The sequence below is a fragment of the Ambystoma mexicanum genome, chromosome 7q (genome assembly GCF_040938575.1).
Source record: "Ambystoma mexicanum isolate Mex_15411 chromosome 7q, UKY_AmexF1_1, whole genome shotgun sequence".
NCBI lineage: Eukaryota > Metazoa > Chordata > Amphibia > Caudata > Ambystomatidae > Ambystoma > Ambystoma mexicanum.
In genome coordinates, this window is record NC_090941.1 from 304,775,483 (window position 1) to 304,786,612 (window position 11,130).

An 11,130-nucleotide genomic window follows, 5' to 3' on the forward strand; every position below is an offset into this window, starting at 1 on the left:
TTCTCCTCCGCCTTGGCTTCTGGCTGTGCGGCACGGCCATCTATAAGGGGTTTCACTGCCACCCCTCTCCTTGCATGCAAAAGTCTACATCTTAGTTTGCCTAGATTTACCCTTACTCTGCCTGTCAGGCATGTGTCCAGCATATCCCCTCTCGTGACGCTGCACCAGCAAACAATCTTGCACCCAGTTTCTCTAGCAGAGCCTAGCTGATTTGTGTTCCTTATCCCAACCAATTTGTGGACATGGTGCTAGGGACTGTGTTCACCAGTGCACACCTTGGAGCGAAAGCGATGCACAGCAGGATTCTACAGGCTCCTGCCAGCACTGTGCCCCCTCTGGTAGGACTGGCCTCCTCATGGCTGCCCAGCGTCCGCCCACTCAGCGGGTCACCCACTTCAGGGGTACTAGCCCTTTGCCTCCCTCACTGTAGCGCCCACTGGGCCAGACCGCCATCTGTCTCCCGCACACTGCCTATCCAACACCAGTGCTCCTCCCGAGCGCTCCTCAGCTCGTATCACACATGGAATAGGTAATCTGAGCCCCAGCTGCATTGAACGATAGACTGTGTGCATGCACACTGCAGAAATGCGCAATTTGTAGAGCGGCGGTATCTTCACAGTGTGCCCAAACCACAGCCAGTTCACAGGTGCCCAGCATTTGCCAGAGCAGGCATGTACAAAATGCAGCATCACAGGGGAAAGTATTGAGCATCCCGGGCTCTCCTGCAAGCTGCATGAAAGGCAGGCCCCAGGCGCAGGGACAGCTCTTTGCGCTGCGGCTTCTGTACTGGAGTGCACAGAGGGCGGCGGCAGCAGCCTCCACCACCCTGCTGTCATCAATGCTCTGGTGGTGGCTCACGGGCCCCTCTCTAGGGAGTTTGCTCCTACTTGGGCTCGCTCAGTGGTGCTGGATCAGGGGGGCGGGTGACCCCCTCCGTCCGGGGCTTCCACAGCAACAAGTGCAGCATTTGGCTGCCGTTGGCAGGAAGTCTGAGGGGGGGGCAAGCAGCAGGCACAGACCGGGGGCCGGGTCTGCCAACAAACGCACTGCTAGGTATGCCCGTAGAGGTTTCCTCCAGTCGCCGTGGGCCAGGAGCCGTGAGAGGCACTGGCACAGAGCCCTGGCTACCCACGTCGCCGCTGCCTAAATCAGCCACTCAGGCCACTGGCACCATTTTCACCATCTCCGTCCCACTCCTGCGCCGGCATGGCTCGGCTTTACAACTGCACCTTCGCTGAGGTGTTCTCTGCACCTCCACCTGGTCGCGCCGTGCAAAAGGACCCGTCGCAATGAGATTTCATGAGGATTTCAAAAACATTTAGGGTAGCTGGGCTAATAGTTTGATTGGATCAGGCAGGAGCTCACAGGGCTTGCGACCTTACTTCATAGCTGCTAGCCACGCCCATCGTTATTTGTGATCAAAAGCATGTGGTCAATCTTATATTCACCAATCTCAGAATTTTGTGGTCTTAATTCTTCTGAACAATCTGTTTCTTCTGTCACAAGAAATGCTAGTTTGGAAGGAATGAACTTGCGTTCTTCTGCTAAGTTTTTAACACCAACATAGTATCACAGACCTTGAAAAAAGTGGCTGTCATCAAAGGAGCAGAACACGGCCCCCACTCAACCCCTACTCCAATAACTGCATCAGAAATAAGAAGCTTCCTGGGAATGGCCACATATTGTGGTCGGTTTATCCTAGACCTGGCTACAGTAGCAGCACCTCTAAGAGACCTGACATGTGAGGAAGCATCCTGGGAACGGGGAAATAAACAAGCGGCGGCGGTCTGAAAGATGAGACTCCCTTATGACCGGAACAACCATGGCCTGGTCTGGGGGCAGTCCTCACACAGGAAGAGCAGGAGGGAGTAACACCACATAGTGTTCGCTTGCAGAGCACTCACCAAAATTGAACAAAACTATGCGCACATCGGAAAAGAGGAAATATCTGTCCAATGGGGGTGTACACATTATCATGTATGCCTTATTGGACACCTGCTGAGGTATAAACTGACCACAAACCGCTGATACCCATATTTAAAGGGTCAGCACTACACCCTCCTGCCAGACTGGAGTGGTGGATGTTACAACTGCAGCCATCAAACATTTGAGGTGATATTACAGGGTGGAAGCTGACAATCCGGTGGACTATCTATCCTGCAATCCCTGGCCACCAACATAATCGGAATGTAAAGCCGCCCAGGAGACAGATCAACATGTCTGTCATGTAGTGGCGTGTGCTAGACCAAAAACGATGAAGCTACAAGAAATAGTAGATGAAACAGCACAGAACACCTGTCTGCAGCTTGCAAAAACCTCCATAGCATCTGGTGACTGGAAGAACTTGCTGACAGCCGTCATAACACATCGAAAAGCCGCAGCCCAGGAGATGTTACAGGGCCTATCCAGTATCTGACAAGACATTTCAATATCCCCAGAAGGCACAACATTAAAAGGCCACTGGATTGTCTTACCAGCAACACTAGAAGAGTGGCCGCTTTGTTTAGCCCATGAAGCCAACCAAAGGATTGTCAAGACTGGCATTTCTAAAATCCAGGGTGTGGGTACCGAACATACAGCAGAAAGTCATGGCACTGTTAGGGTCCTGTGCAGCGTGCCAGTCTTCCCAATGTCAAGGACCACCCGAGCTGATTGCCAACCTACTCCACAGCCAGATGAGATGGGACGCAAACAGTATAGACTTTTTCACCATAGCCAACAAGGCCTACCTGCTGGTGGCTGTCAAATTTAGCAGATACTCGGAGGTGGAGCCTGTGAGGTACACCAATGCGCTGTCTGTCATAACAGCTCTTGAGAAATTTTTGCAGTTCATGCAATACCCATCAAAATAATGAGCGACAATGGGCTGTTTTTCAAAGGTAGAGAACTACAAGGGTTTTTTGATAATCTGAATGTGCGCCGCCACCGGATCGCACTGTGTTGGCCACAGGCTAAGGGTGATGCTGAACGATTTATGACGTTCCTGAACAAGGTGGTGCTGAAATCAAAAGATCAACAGAACCCCTGGCTAACAGAGGTTTACCGGGTTCTCCAGTCGTACCACAGACCCACACTCATCAACAGAAGTGAGCCCCGCAGCCTTGATTGATGTTTGGGGTGTCCATACAAGTGGGACTTCCTCGGCACCAAAATTGGACTGTGCCAGAAATTAACTAGGATCAAGTAGAGAGAACAAGGCAAGCCCACAATGAGAAGGAGAGCATTGCTTGATGAGCGCCCCATTGTGACCTCAACGTCAGGGACATTGTACTAGTAAAGGACTGGTTGCCCCGAAGAAAATTACTCCCCTTGGAATCCGGTCCGTGGACGATAGTAGAAAATGAACATGGGAGGATCACTACAAGCCAAGAAAATGAAACAGTGACTCGAAACGCTTCACACTTCTAAATACCACACACAATGTGGAGAGAAAACAAAAAGACTGACCCCTGAAGAGCCCCCTGGAGGAAGAGAAAGCACAGAGCAAGACTCCAGCAACGCAGTAGCTGCCGCAGCCCAAAGTCTGAGAGAAGAACCTCTCCATGGAAGGGCCAGTCTGCCGGAAGATTTTAAATCTGAGAGCATTCCAACAGAGGGAGCAAGTCTCATTACTCTCTACAAGAGCGCCCTCACCATCCATGAAGCTGAGGGTTTGTCCTGCATGGAGTGTACCAACAAACTGTGAGCTGAGTATAATACTGAACTTTTCTCGTTGTTCTTTTCATTCAAGTTTGGGAGGGATCTGGTGTTGCCAAAGGCGACAGAGGGCGTCATAACGCAAGTGTATGTAGGCAGGGATATAATACAGTAACCGCATGAGCACCGAAAACGGAGGGGAGCGCGAGTAAGATAGCAAATGGCTGTGGGTGTGTTTCACTGCCTCTTGACCCAGCAGAGCACCCAATATGCCCCACATCACAGTACGGATTCTCACGTCAGGTCATGCACCTACATGGTTTGATGCTAGTGGGTGGAGTTAACTGCGAGGGGCAGAGAGAGTAGGGGCATACAGACTAGGTGCACACAGAAAGAGGGAGAGGCCGACAGGGAGACATCACCTGATCCTTTGGGCTGCTGCTGAAATGCAGCATGAAACCTAATCTAATGGGTATCCATAGAAATGATGTATCCCAAAAGAATGAGGAAGAAATTAAAACATTCTTCTGGCTTCCTTTTTTCCAAAATGTTGGTAAATTTTTATTAAAATATAGGTATGGGGTGGGGTAAGGATATTGTTGTGGGTGGCCTGCCATTGACATCTGGCAGGCCCCCATAGTACTATAAACATCAGCACACGACAGGCCCAGTGCCTGTGGGGGTTGGGGGCCTGCCCTGTGTGGTGTCGGGTCCCAGTTAGTGTGCGGGGCCCGACCTCGTGGGTAGGCCTGGCTTGGGCCTGGCCTAGTGCGCAGCGCTTCGCGGCGCTCAAAGGAAGACGCGACCACACGTTCGGCTGCCTAAACCCGGACTGGCGTTCTAACGCCAGTTCCGGTGATTCCTTTATTTCCGGGTGTCACGTGACCCGGAAGTATCTGGGCACGTGACACCACATTCCTCTCCAACTTGGAGGTGTTTCACAACAGTTAAACAACAAACATGTTATAACGGGTACCGTACACTCTGAGCCACTCTGACCTTATCTTGGCTGGGTTTTCTGAAGGTAGACTCCGTCCACCACATACCCCTGGAGGCGGGACGACGGTCTGAGCTTCTCTCTTAGGAGGTATCAGGGATTTCCCCTCTCCAGCTTGTCTGCCACTGGGCGCTCGGGTTCAGTCCTATTTTCTTGTTGGTGGGGTGCCTCCGCCTCTCTTGGGGTGGCATAGGTTCTGGGTGTCATTTGGTCTCGGGCGTGCAAGGTGTCGCCCGCTCTCCTCTCGGGGACACCGGGCTCTCTCCCCATAGTTCCGGTGGCACCTTCCTGAAGTGCGACACATTTCTTGTCACTGTTTCACTCCCTCGGGTGGCGGTAATCATGCTGTGGTTTGCGGCACTGACTGTCCACGGTTGGAGTTCAAAATTGAGGGACATTTTCTTGGGGATCGCCCGGTTCTTGACGATGACGATGTCTCCTGGTGTTAGGTCTCGGTGGCTGGCTCGCCTGGCAATACTCTCTTGCTCATTATCGCCTCAGTCTCATAGCATCCATAGCTGGGATGTCAGGTTCCGGAGCTACCCATTGTGGGTGTATCGGGAGCTCTGCCTGTATGGGTACCCCAAACATGAGGGCAGCAGGGCTGATTCCTGTAGAGGAGTGTGGAGTTTGTCAGTGCGTCCTCAGGAACCGATACGCTGCCTTCAGCCATGGAAGCCCTCGTTCTTTGGCAATGCGGATAACTTTATTGAGTGACCCCATGAACCTCTCAGCGTCACCGTTTGCTTGGGGCCATCTTGGGGTGATCCGCTTGTGTTTTACATTTATGTCTTTGAAAAATGTGCGCAGCTCTTGGCTGGTGAACGATGGTCCGTTGTCGCTCTTGACTTTTGTCGGGATCCCATGTGTTGCAAAGATCTTTTCTAGTGTGAGGATCGTTGTCTCCGCGTTGGTGGATGCCACGTGTTCTACCTCAGGATACCTGCTGAATTCATCGATCACAACGAGTAGGTATTCTTCGCCGGCAATGGTACAGTGGTCCATGCTGACTGCCTCCCACCGCTTGCTGCTTCTTGGGGCGCTGGCGATGGGTTCTGGGTTCTCGGCCCTCCTGGAGGCTTGGCAGGCTGCTCAGGATTCCACCAGCTCCACTACTCGTCGTATGTTGGGCATCCACATTCTGGACATTAAGTATGCCGTTGTTTTGACGATGCCCTGATGTCCGCTGTGGGCTAGCCTGAGGGCTCTCTCCTCTAGTGATGCGGGTAGCACGATCCGGTGGCCCTTGAGGAGTACACCTTCGGGGGCAACTGAGAGTTCATGTCGGATCCCAAATACCGCCCGAAGTTTGGCTTGAGCAGACGTGGTGCGTTGGACCATGGATGCGAGGTAGTTCTTCCAGTTTCCTGACTGGATGGCCATGGTATTGTGTGTCAGGGTGGTGTCTGCTTCCGTCTCGCTTGCTATTTCATGTAAGGTCAAGGCCCGTGGTCGGGCGCAGGCGACTACATGACATACGTGTTCATCTGTTTCTTTTGCGTGGCGTTGTTCCCCATCAGTGGCGGGCCGCGGGTGACGGGACAGGTAGTCGGCTGGGTTGTCCGACCCTGGGCGGTAGTCCACTTCTATGTTGTAAGGCTGCAGCATCTATTTTTCAATGCGTGCTGGTGGGTGAGGAGCCGATCCTCGGAATATTGGGATCAGGGGCTTGTGGTCCGAGAATACTTTTGCTTGCTTGCCCAGCAGGTATACTTTAAAATGTCGGCATCCCCACAGGATAGCAACAGCTTCCTTCTCAATGTGGGCATAGTTCTGCTCTGGTTTGGTGAGTGCCCGACTGTCAAATGCGATGGGGTACACGTTGCCTTCATTGTCTGTTTGGGTTAATACTGCCCCAAGGCCGACTGGGCTGGCATCGACAAGAAGTTCGGTGTGTCTTTCTATGTCAAAGAATGCCATAGTTGTGGAGGCCGATAAGGTGTCCTTGATTTGTTGGAATGCTTGTTGGTGAACGGGTGTCCATTCCCACTTCTTATCTTTCTTGGTTAGTTCCCGGAATGGGCTTGCGATGCTGGCAAGGTCTGGAATGAACTTCGCGCAGTATGTTGCCATCCCCATGAAACTCCTCACCTCAGTGGCCGATTGAGGGGCTTTGGTGTTCTTTATGTCGTTAACTTTAGAGGGGTCCGGCGACACTCCTTTTGCGTTGAATTTGTAACCGAAGAAACATAGTTCCTCCTTCGCGAATTCACATTTTTCTGCGTTTAGTGTCAGACCGGCTTCTTCCAATCTGCCTAGGACTGCTGCCAGGCGTTTGTGGTGCGCTCTTTCGTTGGATACGTACACAAGAATGTCGTCGCTAATGTTCGTTGTTCCCTCTAGGCCGGTGAGAACTTTGCGGATTTCGTGTTGGAATATCTCTGCGGCTGACGATATCCCAAAGTTTAGCCGTTTGTACCTTCTCAGACCAAGGTGAGAGGAGAATGTAGTGATATATCTCGACTCTTTGGCTAATCTGAGCTTGTGATAGCCGGATCTGAGGTCAAGCTTGCTAAAGATTGTTGCTCCTGTGAGGTCCACAATGAGTTCATCTATCGTTGGAGTTATGTGGCGCTCTGTTCCGATGGCTGCATTGGGAAGTCTCATGTCGATACAGATTCGTACCGCGTTGGGTTGCTGGGGTTTTAGGCAACCACCATGGAGGACACCCACGGGGTCGGACCTGATGTCTTCTCTATTATTCCTGCGTCCTCGAGCTTAGCTAGTTCCTTCTCCACTGCTTCTCTCAAGTGGAACGGTATCCGTCGGTGACGTACAGCTTTCGGCTCGATGGTAGGGTCTATGTGGAGCTTGATGGTTCAGCCTTTCAGGCATCCGATGCCTTGGAATATCTTCTGGCATTGTTCTAGTAGGCCGTCGAGTTCTTTGTGTTGAAGGCTGAAAGTGAATTGTATTAATTTCAGTTTTTCCGCTGTCTTACAGCTTAGCAGCTTTTCGCAGCCAGCATCCACGACATATATGTGTGCCCGGCAATTGGTGTTGTTATGAGCAAAGTCTGATTTAAAGGATCCTTGCACCGGTAGGGGTTTCTTGCATCCATAGGCGTATAGCCGGACCTTCTTCTCATTGAGTTTGGGCTTCGGTGGAGCTTGCCGAATGCGGTCGTTGGCATTACATTCACTGTTGCGCCAGTGTCGATGACTACTTTTAGTGGTTCTCCATTGGCGATGATCGTGCATGATGGTCTCTTCCGTTGTCGGGATCGATGTGGTTCAACGGCCGAGATGAGGTGCACCCGGTGTATCCGCTTGTTCCCTCTTTTCCGTCTGTCTTTGTCTCTCCTATCGGGGATTCGCTGTCATCGCTGTCGTCGCTATCACTTGTGTCCGGGGATCTTTAGGAGTGATCAACGGCTCTGGCCTTTCCTTGCCTGTTAGGCTGGTATGGAGTTTCTCTGGATGCAAACTTTTTCCGGCGCTCTTGCCTTGGTCGCGAAGTTGGCTCTCTGTCATTTCGGTTCGGCAGGTTTAGACAGACTGCAGCGTAATGATTGAGGCGGTTGCATTTTCGGCAGGTTGACCCCCATGCGGGACAGGACTCACCTTTGTGCCACGGGCCGCCGCACCATTTGCAGGCTTTGTCCCTCCCTTGCAGCATGTGGGCCTTTTGCTCAGGCTTCACACGAGTGTTCCGGTGTCTGGATATGGCTGCAATGTCTTCCTTTGGTTTCGGGCTGTCGAGTGGAAGTCTCTGGATCGCCGCTTCGATCACCGCTACCTGGTCTTCCGTCTGCTCACAAAGGCGTGCCATTTCTAGGATGCGGGATAGGCGTACATTCTTCTCTGAGAGGATAGCTCTCCTCAGTTTTTCCGAGGATATGCCGTTGATTATTTGGAGGCGGATGGCGAACTCCTCGTCGGGGAACTCGCAGCCGACCGCCATTTCGCGTACGCGTGCATGGAATTTATCAACCGTCTCGTTTTCTCACGGCCTGGCCATGCAGAAATGAAAGCGTTCATAGTCCGGGTTGAGGTCTGGTTTGAACATGTTGGTGAGCACAGTCTTTGCAGCATCGTAGTCGTTTCCGTGGTTTAGGATAGCGTTGAACAGGCGTAAGGCGGCAGCCCCGATGTTGAGCAAGAGGAAGGTGCGTTTCTTCTTTGGTACTGTGATATCTCTTGCGTCGAGGTGCATTTCAAACTGTTGTAGCCAGATTTCCCAGCGAATGACTGCTCCAGTGGGGAATGGGTCAAACGGAGACATGAGCGTGGTGAGCGCTGGCTCGGGGTGATCTGTGGTGATGCTCCTTCTGGTTGACGAGTTAGTGTTGGCCCTGGAGGGCCTTGACTCTCCACTGGACATGTTGCGTTTCTGGGGTGAGGGCGCAGCCAAAACGCAGGCTTATTGGGCTTAACTCACCAGTGATGCAGGTGCCTGGGTGCCTGAGTGGTGGCCTTGGTTCGCAGTGGTGTCTTCCGTTAACCTTGTTGGCTTGGCTGTGCCTTCTGATAATTTAAATGTTCAATAGGAAAACATTTATTTATTTTTTTTTAAAAAAAACTAAATTTTTCTTGGATGAGGCGGGACTTGCTGCAGCCACTTTGTTCCAAGCGCGATGCTCCTAGAACATTGGGGGCAGAGAACGAGGCTTTCAAAGTTTCTGTACGTCCTGCGTGTTGTTTTAGAATGTTGGGGGTGTGAAAGTGAGGCTCGGATGCCGCGCGTGTTGATACACGGCTTCGCTCTGCTCACAGGCTCTTCTTCTTCCCCTTTTTCGCCAGTGTGGTGTCGGGTCCCAGTTAGTGTGCGGGGCCCGACCTCGTGGGTAGGCCTGGCCTGGGCCTGGCCTAGTGCGCAGCGCTTCGCGGCGCTCAAAGGAAGACGCGACCACACGTTCGGCTGCATAAACCCGGACTGGCGTTCTAACGCCAGTTCCGGTGATTCCTTTATTTCCGGGTGTCACATGACCCGGAAGTAACTGGGCACATGACACCACTCCCTGGACATCCGGCAGGACCCGTAGTGCTACAGGACTCCAGCACCATTAGGGGTGTGTGCGCAGTCAGCCATGCCCATGAGGGCCTCTGCCACCGTGCTGGCACGAGGTTCCCACAGTATCAGGACATGCACGCTTGTGCCTCCACTGGTAGGCCTGCAGGCCTACATGAAGTGAGACACAGGCTCAGTCACTCCTCTTCTGGAGTCTGCAGCGGCTCCTTTTATATAAAAGGGCAATACACAGGGGAGGGACACATTCCCCTTAAATGGGCAACACACTTGGGAGGGTCACACACCACAGGTATTAGATAAGGTAGGGGGCGATGCGGGGTGGGGGGCAAAGAGCAAGTAGGAATGTTGTTTATTCGCACACAAAAAATGTGGTCATTTCTCAATTCGTTTTTTCAAATTTCTGGGACAACCGATCTAATGACAACATATGATGAAGGCCAATAGAGTTGTAGCAAGCACAATAGCATGAGCAGTTCTCCGCAGTTTATAAGCTGGTGAAAAACCACTGGCAATAAACAGCAGAGAGCTGCCAAAACATCTGGAGAGCAAAAGGTGCAGACCCCTGCACGAAATAAAGATACATATAGATATAGAGATTAACATAACGTGAAAAAACACTCAGTAATGTGCAGTAGAAAAAGCACATGTTACACCATAGCGCCCTCTCCCGGCCTATTAATGGGGAAATGTAAGAGCAAGAAAGAAGCAGCAGGCATCAAATAACATTTCGCTGCAGCACACTTTTTTGTCTTTTGTTTTACAAAGCAAAAGGCCACAATAAGAACAAGATCTATGAAAAGTTTCACTTTTAAAAGGGGTGTTCTATGCACTCACTTGTAGGGCACTGGCCACTCATGCTGCTGCTGGTAATATTCTCCAGTTCTTGATCTTGCACGACACACAGCGGCCGCAGTCAGAAACAACAGTGACTCAGCCAGCACAACTTTAGCGCCACGCATCTCCACCCTCGGGTGCCAGCCACTCATTGACCAAACGTCGAAAGGAGACCAAATATCTGTTGATGATGGCGTTTTGTTGCACCCATCTGAAGAGTCTCATCTGGTCCCGTGTCCTCAGAATCAGCTGACTAGTAGTGAGCAAGTCACGTGTTAGAACGAGGAAATGTTACACATTTTTAATGGTTTTTGCTGCCACCTAGTGTAATTCCTACATTTTGTGTACGTTAAAACTTGTCTCTGATTTAGTACATTATGAATCCGTTCCTCTTCTAGGAAATAACATCACTTTGTGCGTAATCTATTATTTGTGCACGTAGATATCAGTGGCAGATTTAAGGCAACGGAAAGGGCACAGTGGGCAGAACTGGAGGGGGTCTCCGATTGGCCTGTCATGGAGGCAGGGTCGGCCTGGGACAAGAAATAGGCCCGGTCACCCAAAAAAAAGTGGCCCACCCCTCGCCTCACGACCCTTGACCTCTGATGATATCACCAGAAGGGATGTCATTTGACCCCACTCCAAAGTGATATCCCAGGAAGCGATGAAACAGGACCTTTCACCCCTTGACA

General features: G+C 51.5%; 1 protein-coding gene across 1 annotated transcript in view; it reads right to left on the bottom strand.

Annotated features, from left to right (window-relative positions):
* The window catches only part of CLN5 (CLN5 intracellular trafficking protein), a 199,612-nt gene extending 188,902 nt beyond the window's left edge, over window positions 1–10,710 (bottom strand). Inside the window, exon 1 of the mRNA XM_069639382.1 lies at window positions 10,439–10,710. Within this exon, the coding sequence (XP_069495483.1) occupies window positions 10,439–10,590 (152 nt within the window). The 5' untranslated portion in view covers window positions 10,591–10,710. The remainder of the gene's footprint in view (window positions 1–10,438) is intronic.
* Between the last annotated feature and the right edge of the window lie 420 nt (window positions 10,711–11,130).